The following is a 16355-nucleotide window of genomic DNA, read 5'->3' as shown; positions in this document are numbered from 1 at the left end:
AGAGACATATAAAGCCCAAAAAAGAGGCAAAGGAAAGAGGCATAAAGCCCAAGGATTCCTATGATGATAAAGCTAAAACTGAATAGCGCAAATTCTGAGGTTTCCTTTTAAAAAAGAAAAGAGAAAAAAAAAAAAAAAAAAAAAAAAAAAAGACCCTAATTCTCTGGACAAATTATGAATAGTGATAGTTGGACAATGTACTTAGCATTAATTAACAGTATTATATGGTGTGGAATAGTTGGACAATGTACTTAGCATTAATAAACAGTAATATATGGTCTGGACGTGGATGCGTTAACATGCTTGTCTTGTGTGCTAAATAAATGAAAGTATAATCTGAATTTTAAAAAAAATAAAGTTAAAGTGTGTCCAATGTGTTGGTCCTGGATGAATTATAAAGTGCCATTATTACTACGTTCTGTATAGGTCAGTTTTAAAGGCATATTTCTTGAATCCAAATAGATTGCTTTGATTCGTTCATATAACAATAGGTCCGCCCATGGGCCCGCAATGTAGTCAATCAGACAAGCTTAGACATTTTCAGAACAAATTTTGGAAGAAATATGATCTTCAATATTTTGACTACAAGATGGGCAATTTATGGAAACAGCAATTTATGGAAACGGAATCCTGGCGAGTTTGCACCTCTTTTATATAACTCGAAGGATTTAGTTTCATGTTCAATCAAACCAATGGTATTAACAAGTTTTTCTGCTAGTTTCAAAACCTTGGTTTTGTGTCTTTGTAGAATGAGCTTCAGTGGCGTTTCCATTATGGCAAAGAAGAAGAAAAGGGTTCGTTAGTGCTAGGTCCCATCAAACAAACACGCTGCTCCTCACATGCAGCGCACGCACGCAGAGTATTTAAACTTTTAGTGGCTATACGATGGACTAACTTTGGGATTCGTCCTCCGGCCTCGCCACAACTTCGGCAGTTTTGCAATGGTGAATGTATCCCGAAAAGCGGATATAGTTAATTAAATGATTATCTAAATGAAATGGGACTTTCAAACAGGTATGTGACCAATTGCCTATTTAAGAAAACCATGTTTAGCATAATCGCAGGGATTCTTTGTTTTTTTTTGTTTTTTGTTTTTTTTTTGTGTGAGAAAAATTGGTTTTGCATATTACTCCCAGTTGATTGAAATATGTGAAGTATGAGCGCACCCCAAGGTATATAAAGTTCTGGTCACTGCGACAAGAAAACACCATCAGAGTTGCTTTTGCTATTGTTGTAAAGGCAAGCAATAGGTCACCCAGTGTCACTACCATCAAGAACAAATGCCATTCAGCTACAGTTGACCCGCGATAGTCCAACGGTTACAGAGCCTGATTTAGACTTAATAAGACAGGGTTACTGCAGCGATCGGAGCCCATGATGACCTGCTAACTATTGTAAAAAGACGAAAGCTTAAAACCTATGGCCACATTACAAGATCTACGGGGCTCGCAAAGACCTTCCTTCAGGGAACAGTGCCAGGTAAAGAAGAAGAGGCAGACAGAAAAAGCGATGGGAGGACAACATTAAAGAATGGACGGGCCTGCCATTGAGAGAGGTTCTAAACAAGGCAAAAAAAAAAAAGGGAGGAATGGAGAAAGACGGTCGAAAAGTCTTGCCTGGTGCCCCAACGGTCCAACAGACTAAGGGATAGGTAAAGGTAAAAGGTAAAAAAAGGCCCTAAACCATTAAAGATATGGGGCCAAATTTAAGACATTTTGTTCGTTTCCACTTTCTCCAAAATGATTGAAACTATTCCTGTATCCATTGTTAAGGGCTCTCTAGTCTATACGCTGTCTATAAAATAAATCAAACACTAAAGTTTAGAAGACAAGGGTTTTATCTGATTGTTGAAAAATAAAATTATCTTTAAAATAAGGTGGCAAGATAAGATAACCAGTGAGGAGGTGCTACCAAGAGCAGGGTGCCAGGACATCCGCTCTGTTATCAGCAGCAGACGCCTCGGCTGGCTTGGCCACGTTCGTAGAATACCAGTAGACTGACTTCCACAGGACATCCTGTATGGCGATCTAATAGAAGGCAGGAGAGCCGCTGGTCGCCCACTTTTACGTTATACGGATGTATGCACGACCCACTTTTACGTTATACGGATGTATGCAAACGCGACTTGAAGCTCTTCAAAATCGACACTGGCAGCTGGGAAGAGGTGGCACTGGATAAATCCATATGGAGAGAGAGCATAAAGGAAGGGTCACGGATTGCAGATGTCATACACAACAGAAGCAGAAAGAAGGGTGAAATAGCAACGGCGCCTGGTGATTATATATGCCCAACCTGCGATCGCAGCTGTGTATCAAGGATTGGCCTCTTTAGTCACACAAGAAGTTGCAAAGGGAAAAGATCGTCTCTCGAGACGTAAAATGCCACAGAAAGAATATGTTCGTATAGGTCAAGAGAAAACGTAGATACACAATAGGGTATTATCTGAGGCTTTCAATGATATAAAATAAATAGTGTATCGCCAGTGGCGTAGCTAGGAATGTTCCATCGTTTGAGGGCCTGGGGGTTGACCTCTTTTGGGGCCCCAGCATTTTGCGTAATATTTAAAATCTAATGTAAAAAAACACTCATTTGGGGTCCCCCTCAAGTGGTGGCCGGGGGGATTTTCAAATTATCCCTCTCCCTTCCCCCACTCTAGCTACGCCTCTGCGTATCGCCCACTATACACACCAAGAAACTCACGAGAGAAGTCAAAACACGCAACTGCAGCTGAGGCATATATGGTTAGGACTCACCACTTTACGATAAGTACCAGGTGACCGAGCCTCGCTCGGTTAAATAAATTCTTAAGGAAGGATATGTACACGTGCTCAGTTTGTAAATATGTTTGTAATGACGAGAATAAACGATCGGGTTAAGACAACCAATCCGAAGAGTTGCTTTTGTGTTATTTTAGCTCTATGTGACATTATAAACGGTGATTATTCCCCCTACACAGCTCACGTCGTGTCGTTTTACGTTGCATGTTTTGCCTAAAACTATTGGCTTGGAACAAAGTCTTTGCAGTGTAACATCTCAAATGGTTACGTCCTGACATGTCATATTGCAATTAGTATACTCTAAATCGACCACCTGCGGACAATGGTTATGCTTGCCCTGGATGTGGCAAAATATGTAGGTCACAGATGGGACTGCGCAGCCACGGGAAATACTGCATTCCTCACTGATCTTCGGACTCGAAGACTAGCCTTATTATTATTATTATTATCATTATTAGTATACTCATCATGACTTTAGTACGAAACATCAAATGATGCAAAATCTTAACGTTTTAGGGTAAAACAACCACTTTGTAACAAAAAGTGAAGGGCTCACAGGATCAATATCGTGATAGTTTTCAGAAGATCAATTACGTCATGTTTAATAGACACTTAAAATATTAATAGCCCATATAAGGTAAGATAAGATAAGATAAGATAAGATAAGGTGTTGCTGCTTAAAAACAAAATGGAAGTAGGGAAAAGATCTAGATTGATGATTAAAGATAGACATGATAAACTGATGATAGACTGATGATAGACTGGTGATAGACTGATGATAGACTGATGATAGACTGATGATAGACTGGTGATAGACTGATGATAGACTGATGATAGACTGATGATAGACTGATGATAGACTGGTGATAGACTGGTGATAGACTGATGATAGACTGGTGATAGACTGATGATAGACTGATGATAGACTGATGATAGACTGGTGATAGACTGATGATAGACTGATGATAGACTGGTGATAGACTGATGATAGACTGATGATAGACTGATGATAGACTGGTGATAGACTGATGATAGACTGATGATAGACTGATGATAGATTGATTATTGATCATAGACTGATGATAGATTGATGATAGATTGATAATATACTGATGATAGATTGATGATAGATTGATAAAAGATTGATGATAGACTGATGATAGCGTGATAATAGACAGATGATAGAATGTTGATAGACTGATGATAGATTGATGATAGCGTGATAAAAGACTGATGATAGAATGTTGATAGACTGATGGTAGACTGATGATAGCATGATAATACTGATGATGGAATGTTGATAGACCGTTGACAGACTGATGATTGATGATTGATGATAGATTGATAATAGACGGATGATAGACTGATGATAGACTGTTAATAGATGTATGATAGACTGATGGTAGACTGATGATAGACTGTTGATAGATGTATGATAAACTGATGGTAGACTGATGATAGACTGTTGATAGATGTATGATAGACTGATGGTAGACTGATGGTAGACTGATGATAGACTGTTGATAGATGTATGATAGACTGATGGTAGACTGTTGATAGATGTATGATAGACTGATGGTAGACTGATAATAGAACACCGAAACTACAAACCCTGGCATTAAACCTTTCCAAACAAGACATTTGTGTACATCATGCATGTAAAACCTAAACAGAAACTATAAGGAAAGATGCCTGATCAGTAATTCACTGCACAGTTCTCTTCGGATGTAGAGCTACTCGTCTGAACCAATAACCACAACAATACGAATCGAGAATAGGAAGAAACAATAAAGACACATATATAGATTCTAGATATAAGATCATTACAACTTAACGAGAAAATGGAGCGAATTATTGTATCATGCGCATTAATATTCTTCGTATGTATTCTTTTTTTTAAAAATATACCATTATTTATAGTTATAGTAGAAGATACTTACTGTCATTCGACTGACCGTCAGTTAAAACCAAAGCAAGTTTTGGAACATCAGACCTGGCGCCATTAGCAGACGTGAATGCAAATGTTCTTGCCTTGTTCAGTGCTTCGCCAGTGCTGGTCGATCCTCCATTGTAGGAAGTGCTTAGAATCGCCTTGAGATTTTAAATGTTATGTTGAGTATGACATTTAACGAATTTTGAAATATTAAATTGATAGATATTATATTTGTAAAGTGGCTGATTGGCTGAGGTGGGAAGTCTAACCTTAACCTCTAACCCAAAATATCGTGATAAGAGTTTTCATAGTAATTGCTAAAGATGCCGCATAGACTTTATCAACATCGAGTTCGAAGAGCTGTTTTCAAGAAATTCAACAGATTTTTTTGTTTTCGTCTGTAGCCTAGGGCGCCACCTGTGTTCGTTGTCCGACAGTTGTAGGCCTACTTGATATTTAGAAAAGCCTTAAAATGTAAACATCAAACATAAAGACTCACTGACCTATAATGATTGACTAGCTTTGTTCAATATGAAACGACACACAGATCAATAAGAAAAAGGAAGCTAATTATGAGAGAAAATAAAAAATTAGATTCAATAAAAAAAAAAAAAGAAGTGCAAACATTGGGTTAATGGCGTTGGTAAGATTCTAACCTCAAGATCTGTGGTGCCAAACCAATGGTTAAACATCACAACCACTTAGTTGCCCTATCTTATAAGTCAAACCTTTTAAACCTAGCGATCTTTAGGGGGCAAATGACGTAAATCTCATCTGTTTCTATGGTGACAGGGTGACACGTGACCTGCACAACAACCCCACCACCTTATTTTTCCACAAAATTTAGTGTTGGATGTACTGAGAAAAGTTCCGAAAATCCCGAATTAAGTCCCAATTTTTATCGGAGTTCAAAGCTACTTGGTTCTGAAGCAAAACGCTTTATCACTCAACCACCACACACCCCTGCCCTTTGTAGTCTCACCTTTTTCAACGTGTCGTTGGTCAAGTACTTGTTGAAGTCAAAAACGACAGTACTGGCATCGCTAAACTTAAGCCCGCTAAAGTGGATCGTGTCCTTGCCAACTGCAAATTTGGTGGAGAAGTCTGCCAAGAAGCTGAGCACTTGGTTAAAGTTGGCAAGTCCGATACTTCCTGATTCGTCCACTATCAATAATATATCAGCTTTACCTTGGCAGGATTGCACTGCGAAAAAAATAATTCAAAGTAGTAGAAGCTCATTTACATGCTAGAAAGGATGATATAAAATAAATATGCTTACAAGTAGATTATAAGACAGAGTTAGAAGCTCTAGAGTAAAAATTTAAATAAACATTTTGGTAAAATTTCGGTTACTTTTAGTGTTCTATCTTGTTATGAACACTATCTGTTTATGATAGAGGATCTATTGTATTGTTCACATGGCTCGAAGGGGCTTATTGCGCCCATCCAATGATCAAAAGTTCCCAAACGTGAGGATAAAAGACCTGCTACACTGTGGGAGGTATTTGTCTCTGATTGTGGGAGGTATTTGTTTCTGACTGTGGGAGGTATATGTTTCGGATTGTAGGAAGTATATGTCTCTGACTTTGGGAGGTATTTGTTTCTGGCTGTGGGAGGTATATGTTTCTGACTGTGGGAGGTATATGTCTCTGACGGTGAGAGGTATTTGTCTCTGAATGTGGGAGGTATTTGTTTCTCACTGTAGGAGGTATTTGTTTCTGACTGTAGGAGGTATATGATGTCTCTGACTGTGGGAGGTATTTGTCTCTGACTGTGGGAGGTATTTGTTTCTGACTGTGGGAGGTATATGTTTCTGACTGTAGGAGGTATTTGTTTCTGACTGTGGGGAGACTTTGTGTCTCTCGAAACATGGCTCAATTTGGTTTTAGTCACCCTCAACCTTTCAGCGTATAAGGGGAGCCGAACATCACATTAAGCCATGACCAATGGGTGCCAATGGAGGCGCGGTGGCTGAGCGGTAAAGCGCTGGGCTTCCGAACCGGGGGTCCTGGGTTCTTATCCTGGTGAAGACTGGGATTTTTAATTTCGGGATCTTTGGGGAAAATAAAGTCTGTTGGTCATTGTGCTGGTCACATGACACCCTCGTAAATCGTAGGCCACATAAACAGATGACCTTTACATCATCTGCCCTGTAGACCACAAGGTCTGGAGGGGGAACTTTACCTTACTTATTTTAATGGGTGCCTTGCTACGCCACTGGTTCTGATATATAAGTGTCAGTGTGTGTTGGTATTGTTTGTGGTGCTTGTGATTTTAGTGTCGTCTCTTCTTCGAGTCGAAACAAATTGATTTGAGATTCTTGACCGTTTTGAAGGCCTTGCAGTGACTCGGAAAAAGAAGAGCTCTGAGGGCTAGACTTTATGTTTATCCCAACCTTATGGAAGTCTTCTATCCCAACCTTATGGAAGTCTTCTATCCCAACCTTATGGAAGTCTTCTATCCCAACCTTATGGAAGTCTTCTATCCCAACCTTATGGAAGTCTTCTATCCCAACCTTATGGAAGTCTTCTATCCCAACCTTATGGAAGTCTTCTATCCCAACCTTATGGAAGTCTTCTATCCCAACCTTATGGAAGTCTTCTATCCCAACCTTATGGAAGTCTGGCTTCTTTCCTTCAACTTATTTGCTCCACCCCCCCCCCTTTTCAAAAAAAAAAATGGGATCGATATTACAGTAAACCCTTCAAATTTTTACTCTGTATTTTCAATATGTGTTTAGGGTTACCATTGCAAGAAAGCCTTACACGAGGGAACAGAGAAAGATACAGAGATTTGTGTTCGTGACGGCTCCAGAAAGAAGGTCAACTAAATCAAACAAAATGAAACTCAACACCTGGTCAAAAAAAAACTCACCTGGAGCCACTGTTGGGGTAATAGATGGAGTTAAATTACTTCTAGGGCAAGCCTGGGAGGTGGGCTGGCAACTTGTAAGAGCTGGTTCAAATACCATCTTGGCCTCAAGGCTTTGTTTGTTGACATCCACATAGATATTCGACTTGCATTGCCTACAATCCAATCAATCAAAAAATAAATAAATACTAGAAACCAAATGAAATTACTTGAAAAAGTATTTATAAGTAATAGTTCTACATTACATTACACGCTCAACGAGCGCATCCAGCTGTCTAGAATCTTACATATCAAGTCCTACTCAGGCTTAGTTGTGTCACTGAGGCAATCATAATTAACAATGAATGTATTCATTTAGATTTTAGATCATTATATCAACATGTATTATACAACATGCATAAGAAGCAACTCAAACGCAAAGGCGAGGGTGGCCTAATTAAACTTACGGTTACTTAAACGGTTAAGTACTACATCTTTTAAAGCCTGTGAAAAGAGCCATTGATGATGTTGATATGATAAATGTAAATGGCGGACCCCTGCCTGGCGCGGGGCCCAAATCGGAGCAATCGGCCTTAAGGCCGGCCCTGCATTGCGGATCTTGCCGTGACCAGGAATAACGTCTCTGTGAACTGAAAAGGTTAAGATGATAACTACCTTAATGCGTTTCATTATTTGTTATGCATGTAAAATAGGACCTTTTAAATGCGACCTCATTGACACATGAGTAATAGAAGCCATCTGCACACTCTGATGAACAAGGAGGGTAGTCGCCATCTTTTCTCCCGAAACAAAGCAGAGAACTGACGTTGAAGGCGGCTTCTGTCTGAACTAGAGGCACATTTGAAAAAAAAAGTAGATTTATTTTAGTATTTCAACTAATGTCATTTAGTCATCTAGCGTTAAATACATGTCGCTCTCATCTACTGTCATCTAGTGCTTAATCAATAGCAGTCATGTGGTGTCATCTAGTGTTTAATCACTGACATATAGTAATAGTATCCATTAAAATGAATCGTCATTTTCTGATTAATGAGTTGAATCAAAGTTGTTGATATCTGGTTGTTTGTTTAAAATGACAGACAAATCATGTTTATTTAATATTACAGATTTAAGTCAATATCACTGATATTTAGTGTTTATTTTATGTCAATTCCAATACCATTGACATCTAAGCGTTTATTCAAAGGCACCTTTATTTAGCGTTTAGTAGGCCTAAATACAGAGGCGTAGTAGGGTGGGCAGAGGGAGTACGATGCCCTAATTTCTAACATGTGGAAATATCCACACGCAGATGGGTGTAAATAAATAATGTAGATATTTCAGTTAGGTAATACGTTCTAAGGTTATTTGTTTTATATTATTATTAAATACTTTTTATTTATAAGTCTATAGTTCTATGTAATGTTCATGGAAAATGGGGGTAAAAGGGCGCCAATAAAGTTTCTTACCCCGGGCGCACGTTGTGCTCACTACGCCTCTGCCTAAATGCCACAGTCATTAAACTGGTTTAAAATCATAGTTATGTCCCCATGTCTCTTAGTTTGCGTGTTGCAACCATAGACATCAATAAATATAGACTGGCCGATTAAAGAGTTTTATGAAACGAAAATTTGTGACTTGCAATTGTGTGTACTTTATTATACAGCATTTATGAGCAGTATAAAAGTTAAGTATTCATCTCTATTTCAGCCACACACCTATATATATTGTAAATAAGGAGGCAGTGTAGTTTTGTTTAATCTCTAAGAATGAAGATCATGCAATTTTTCATAATTCGGAAATCCGAATACAATAGATATACATGTTTTCAAGTTACATGAAGTTACTTCCTTCGGCCAGTCTATATTTATTTATGTCTATGGTTGCAACATTTCATATAGAAAACATCTTAAAGTCACAGAACAAACCTCTGCACACTGTATTCGATACGTTATATATAATGTTGTCAAGTCCCTGGAAGTTCTTGACGTTGTACACATAAGATGGTGACGTAGCTATCGCCTTCAGCTCGATGTCGTCTGTTTGAGAGCCAACACCAATGGCTACGACAATCACGCCAGAGTTTTTCAAGAGGCCTGCCTCCTGTACAGTGTACGATCCTGTTTGATGAAAAGATGGAGACATTTATTGTAACAAAGATTACTCAGTTTACAATTTATCGGGCTAAAATAAATTTTAAAAATATCATTTCGTCATTCTTGCATTTAACCACCGGCTACGCCGGCAAAGGCAGTAATTAGGTCTACATAGTTCGCTTTGCCCGTACTTACTGTCATTCGATTGGCCATCTGTCAAAACCAAAGCAAGTTTTGGGACACCAGACCTGGCGCCATTAGCAGACGTGAATGCAAATGTTCTTGCCTTGTTCAACGCTTCTCCAGTGTTGGTTGATCCTCCATTGTAGGAAGTGCTTAGAATCGCCTTAAGATTTTTAATTTTATGTTAGCATAAGTATAACGGATTATGAATTTTAAATTGATTGATATTATATTTGTATAGTGGCTGATTGGCTTATGTCAAAGGCGGGGTCTAACCCAACTCTAACTTAATATCGTGATTAAGAGTTTTCGTAGTAATTGATAAAGATGTAAAGACTATCCATATCGGGTTAGAAGAGCTATATTCAAGTAAATTCAAGATACTTTTTCTTCCGTCTGTAGCCTATTGGTATTGTACATAAGAATGCTTAGCAAAGGCTAGACACATTTTTAACTTTACTTGGTATTAAAAAAACGAGCTATAACACTTGTTTGGGTACTTTGGAATAACGGTCCTTTTTTTTGTAATCAAATTAGGCACAATTTCGCCCTCACTGGCATAGAAGAAAGTAGCTGGCAGAAGATGGTCTCTAAAAGAGACAGTTGGAGAGCTCTCACAAAGGACAAACTATTGAGACTCGAAGGAAAGCCATTGTTGAAGACACGCGCAGAAGACGGGAAGAAATCTTCAATAGACTTCCAGCGGACAACGGCTTTGTCTACACAAGCTGCGGAAAAAAATGAAGGTCGCAACTGGGTCTGCATAGTGATGAGAAACACTGCACTCATTCTTAATCTTTAGAATCGTCTGGTACAATGAAACAGTGATCCAACCAATAGGATTCGACTGAATCTCCATTTTAAATTTCTTTTGCGTTAGGTTAGGTGTCATCTACCTAAATGGTGTCATTAACATTGTCAGTGTCATTACGATTAATATTAGTATAATGCTGCTGCCATTTACATTATTCGAGTCATTTACATGATATTGTAACGAATCTCACTATCCAGGCTCACTACAAACTGCACCTTACACCACCAACTTAAAGAGCTTGACAACTCAGGGCTCCAAAGTAACGTAACACTTTAATAGTTGAATAAATAACAGCCAAGACTGTACAATTGGCAACACGTAACACAGGCAGTACAAATATTTCTCCGTTAACACCGTACCGACGTATCAACTCTTGCACTGGCCTCTCCGTCTCGTTCCGGGCTTGCACTGGGTTCTATAATTCAGGACTGACTTCACACACAGGGCTCGTTGTGTCGGACTCGATGGCAGACCAAGATCGTCTTGACTGTACTTGACAGTACTCCGCACTGAACGGTCGTAATGCTCCGTACAGAACCGCACCGATGAACCACACTGAACTGTGCCGGACTGTAGTGAACCGGGCTGTAGTGAACCGTCTGTAGTGAACCTTCTCGTAGATCGGTAAGTTGTGACTCCTCGATTCCTTATATAGGGTCTCTGCTGGCCCTCTAGAACCGGTGTATTACAATATTTACATTATTAGAAACTGTTTCTTACTGTAATGCTGGGGTTCAATTACTTTACCATGGCTTGCACGATGGGGCGTGTTGGTAGAGTCGTTAAGCGCTTGGCTTTTTAACCTGGTGTCCTGGGTTCGAATCTCGGTGAAGACTGTGATTTTGAATTTCGGGATTTTTAGGGCGCCCCTGAGTCCACCCAACTCTAATGGGTACCTAACTTTAGTTGTGTATAGTAAAGGCGGTTGGTCGTTGTGCTGGCCACATGACACCCTGCTCGTTAACCGTTGGCCAAAGAGACAGATGACCTTAACATCATCAGTCATATAGATCGTAAGGTTTGAAAAGAGAACTGTAATTTTTACAAATAATCAATAGCAATATAATGTATTCTCTGCATATCACGACTTTTGTTAAATCTTTTTTTTTTTGTGAGAGAGGGCTCATTGTATACAGTCGAGATCAAAAAGTGTTTTACCTTTTTTAACGTATCGTTGGTCTGATACTTGTTGAAGTCAAATACGACTGTACTCTTGTCACTAAACGTCAGCTCACTGAAGTGGATGAAATCCTTTCCCACTGAAAATTTGCCTGAAAAATCTGCCAAAAAGTCAAGCACCTGGTCAAAGTTGTCACTCCCGATACTTCCTGACTCATCGACGATCAGCAGGATGTCAGCTTGACCTTGGCAGGATGTGTCTGAAAACGTAGAAATCAATAACAGCTAGATCTATATTTAGTATTTTAGTTACACATGTGGCGTGATGGTTAAGTGATTAAGCATTTGACATCCGAACTGAAGGGTGGCGGGGGTCACGGGCTAAAAACTCCAAACTTTTTCATTTGAACTTCGTGGTTTTCGGGACGGTTGATCGTTGTGTAAACTACATGACTCCCTCGTTAAAAATGTTATGTTTTTGTAAAAATGTTATGTTTTTTTTTTTTGTAAAATGTTGTTTTGTAAAAAAAAAATGTTATGTTTTGTAAAAAAAAAATGTTATGTTTTTGTAAAAATGTTGTTTTTGTAAAAATGTTATGTTTTTGTAAAAATGTTATGTTTTTGTAAAAATGTTATGTTTTTGTAAAATGTTATGTTTTTGTAAAAATGTTATATTTTTTTTTGTAAAATGTTATGTTTTGTAAAAAAATGTTATGTTTTGTAAAAGAAAAAATGTTGTTTTTGTAAAAATGTTATGTTTTTGTAAAAAATGTTATGTTTTTGTAAAAATGTTATGTTTTTGTAAAAGTGTTAAGTTTTTTTTTTTTTATGTTATGCTTTTGTAGAAATGTTATGTTTCGGATGTTCTTTCAAAGTTAAAGATAATTTGCTTTCTAGTCCAAACCTCCCGCAGGACGACGTGGGATGGGAGCGTGCAGGGTTTGAACCCCGGACCATCAATAAATCTGAACTACAGTCCAGCGCGCAAACCGCATGACTATGCAGCCATCCCTCGGCAACAGCAGCAGATGACCTTTACATCATCTGCCCTTTAGATCACAAAGTCTGGAATGGGCACTTTACTTTCATTAATAATTTTTTAATGTTTTTCTTTTAAATGTTGTTTTGCGTTTAACTAGCGATTATGAAATAGTGAATATATTGCAGGGCTCATGTATTGAATTTCGACCCTAATGTCATTATCATTTGTTGTTTGAGCTGTGTGTGTGTGTGGGGGGGGGGGTGCAGCTTAAGACATCTAGTCCAACTTACCAGGCGTATTATTTAACTTGATATAGAAACTTGGACAACGTTCAAACATTTTCGCTCAAGCGAAATATACTTACCTTTACTTAACAGATATTTTCTATTTCAATGTACTAATATGAGAACACTTTTGACATAAAATGTTGAATGATTTAAATAAAGTAAAAAAGTTTAGTTCCCCTTACAGACCTTGCTATCTATAGAGCAGATGATGTTAAGGTCATCTTTTTTTTTAGCAAACGGTTAACGAGCAGGGTGACATGTGGCCAGCACAACGACCAACCGCCTTAAATCTACTACCCTTTAGATTTCGGTGGATTCAGGGGTGCCATAAATATCCCGAAATTCAATATCCCAGATTTGAACCTAGGATCCCAGGTTTGGAAGCCAAGGGTTTAACCACTCAACCACCGCGACCACTGAGCGACTTCAATATAGGCCTATTTCAACTCACTTCAAAACATCTGCTTTCAAGGTACAATACACACACGTGGTCACGAGGTTCTATCATCGATTTCTCTTCCATTCTTCCCCTTGAATCCACTCATTAGCGATAATTCTATTCAAATGTTTCTTTCTATCTCCGGGCACTCCTCTTTGAATGCCCCTTCCCAAATTCACACTTTTTTTACTTGGCACAGTATGCTAAAGAGCTCACATCTCAGCAGCAAAAAGATGGCTAGAAGAAGAAGAAGAAGAATCTTCAGGCACACACACACATTCTAAAACGCCAGTTCTTCAAACTAGCACATTAGGAACCTAACAATCACCCTCCAGGCCTTACGATTAATCCATCATTGTATGTATACTATATCTATACAATAGATGCGTGTGGCTCGGATTTTAGTCCGTTGGAATTGTTGATAGGCCTACTAACAGGAGAAGGGGCAAAGACCAGTTACTGGCGCCTTAACCAGAAAGCTTCGGGCAGGAGGGGCTTGTTAGCTACCCACCAAGGAAAAACTCAATTCAAACCTCTGCTGCTTTGCAACTATACCCAATCTTGGGAAACGTTTCGGGAGATATCCCTGAGGAAAATCAGGAGCCGGCGACCCTTTGGCAGTTTGCAGCACACAACGCTAAACCTTGAGCAGAGCCTACGACGACGCTGACCCCAAACTGGACTTGCTGATACATCAGCGGCGAGGAAATAAGGAAGAGAGGTTGCTGTATTGACGACCTCACACAGAAGACCATAGCTTATGCCCAGGTATCAAAACATTTGTAAGATTAAAACGATGTTCTACCTGAGAGGACTTGTCTGGTTAGTAACAGACAACTAACGAAAATGTTCACAGGTAGTAGCATCTTGCCAACTGCGAAGAGAAAAATACAAACTTTGATGCGTTTTAATTAATTCTGTTTTTTTTTTTGTTTTTTTTTTTTGTTTATTAAGCTTTACAACATTAAACTTTTCCAATTTTAATAAATAATAAATAAAACACTGAACCATAACCAAATAAAATACATATAAAAAGACACAAAGATAACTGCACATTTCTTATTACAAATGCCCAGCCGGGTTCTTGCAAGTGCTCCTTGTTACCTAGTATCATTAGAGAATAAGTTGCCTGAATCAGACAGGAAAATTAACGTGTTTGCATATTTTAGGTCTCTAATTAACATGCACGACAAGATTGACACAGGATTACGCGTAGGACGTAATTATCTTCTGTTCTGAAGGGACGTCTTTAGTTCATAAGATAAGAAGAAGGTAAGTTTTATAATGTCAAGGCATCTATCTTATAAATTAGTTTTTCTTTTCTATGTCTATTTATCCTTCACTCGCTTTCTGTAAATCTGAATATATTTTCTACAATCAAATGCCCCCATGAAATTCATTTGACAAGCATTAGTTAACACATCTTGAATGTGTCTCAGCAAATTAGCTCAAAAGAATTCTGAAAGTAATTTATTTCGAGCTTTCACTCACAGAAGTTCTACTTCTGCTAATTACCAACAGAAAAAAAGGCTGAAATTTCTGCCCATATTCTGCGAATGCGATATCAGTAACCAATTCATTTTTTTTTTTACGCTTAGCATTCAAAATGCAGAAAGACAGTTTCTTTTGAAAAAAAAACCTGCTGACATAGTTAATTTTATCAATTTAACCTTTCGCTTTCAGAAAAGAAATAAAGTAGCTGTTGCATCACAATATCGGATTTTTTATATCGTTTTTAGGTTTTAAGATCTAAACGGGACTGACGGACAGACAGACAGACCACAAAAAAACTAATACTGGCTATTAGAGCCATGCTATGACGATGTTGAAAGAGACAGCATCTGACCGATAAATTTAGTCAAATCTGGTTGCAGGTATTGCAAGTAAAGCACTAATTAATCTAGTAATTATAAAATACCCAATCTATTCCATTTTTTCCCCACTAAAATTCTTTTAAAATATTGAAATCCTCCATAAAACATAATTTTATCTATGTAAGAAATATTGACTTCAATTAGATCTACATGTAATTATTGATTTTCAAAAAAAAAAAAAAAAAAAAAAAAAAAGACATATGACTATTAAACTTAGTGACCTAAGTTCAGCTACCTACCTGCAGTAAAAACACTTTGTTCTTTCTGATTTGACTTCTGGCAAACTGAAAGCCCCTTCGTTCTAACGAAACGGATTTTTGTAGCACTGATCTAGTAATGAATGCTCACGATCTGTAACTTAATCAGTAATTAAGGTAAAACAGCTGGGGTACCACTTTGGTATTGAATGTCGACGCCTATCCAGCAATGGGAAAATATGCAGTTCTCGGCTTGAAGTAATTATAGAGATATGCATTTAGTATAGAGAAGCTTACTGCCCCATTGTGTTTAATTATTTCTTTTTATGGTAGTAACAGAAATAACAATCTCAAAACTTTTTAATAAATGTAGCTTTATTGTAAAGTGATCTATCGACTCCAAAGGCGTAGAAAGTTATAGACTTCTTCTTTTTTTTTTTTAGAAACTTTATTAGTTTATAAGACAAGAATATATGGCAGTTTACAGTTTTTATAATAATAATAATAATAATAATAATGGTAATGTCTTCGATTCCGAAGATTAATGCTGAATGCACTGTTTCACATGGGTACGCAAACGCACTTGCAATCTACAAACTTTTCTACATCTGACAAAGTCGTTGTCAGCCGGGGGTCTAGTTTAAATTTTCTTGCCCCCCTGTAAGCGCTATAAAGATCAACTCAGGCACCATTTCGCCTTAAATGACCTAGAGGAATGTGGCTGGTAGCGGATGGCCTAGGAAAGAGACAGTTGAAGAGCTCTCACAAAGGCGGCTGGACACGCATTTTTTTATTATTAAGTGC

The 16355-nt window shown here is 38.1% G+C and overlaps 1 protein-coding gene across 2 annotated transcripts in view; it reads right to left on the bottom strand.

The window, feature by feature from the left end:
* Positions 1 to 15757, bottom strand: part of LOC106069526 (collagen alpha-1(XII) chain-like) — a 33683-nt gene extending 17926 nt beyond the window's left edge. The window contains exons 1-9 of one of the 2 annotated variants that reach the window (XM_056010279.1): positions 15609 to 15757; positions 14286 to 14354; positions 11812 to 12032; positions 9852 to 10002; positions 9489 to 9680; positions 8277 to 8409; positions 7585 to 7736; positions 5693 to 5913; positions 4718 to 4868 (exon numbers count right to left, since the gene is read on the bottom strand). In XM_056010279.1, coding sequence (XP_055866254.1) covers positions 4718 to 4868; positions 5693 to 5913; positions 7585 to 7736; positions 8277 to 8409; positions 9489 to 9680; positions 9852 to 10002; positions 11812 to 12032; positions 14286 to 14346 — 1282 coding nt within the window. In that variant the 5' untranslated portion in view covers positions 14347 to 14354; positions 15609 to 15757. Of the gene's footprint in view, positions 1 to 4717; positions 4869 to 5692; positions 5914 to 7584; positions 7737 to 8276; positions 8410 to 9488; positions 9681 to 9851; positions 10003 to 11811; positions 12033 to 14285; positions 14355 to 15593 lie in introns of both variants that reach the window. The other variant, XM_056010278.1, reaches the window with a different exon arrangement.
* Between the last annotated feature and the right edge of the window lie 598 nt (positions 15758 to 16355).

The sequence above is a fragment of the Biomphalaria glabrata genome, chromosome 14 (assembly GCF_947242115.1).
Source record: "Biomphalaria glabrata chromosome 14, xgBioGlab47.1, whole genome shotgun sequence".
Lineage (NCBI taxonomy): Eukaryota > Metazoa > Mollusca > Gastropoda > Planorbidae > Biomphalaria > Biomphalaria glabrata.
This window is presented reverse-complemented; position numbering and strand designations above follow the sequence as displayed.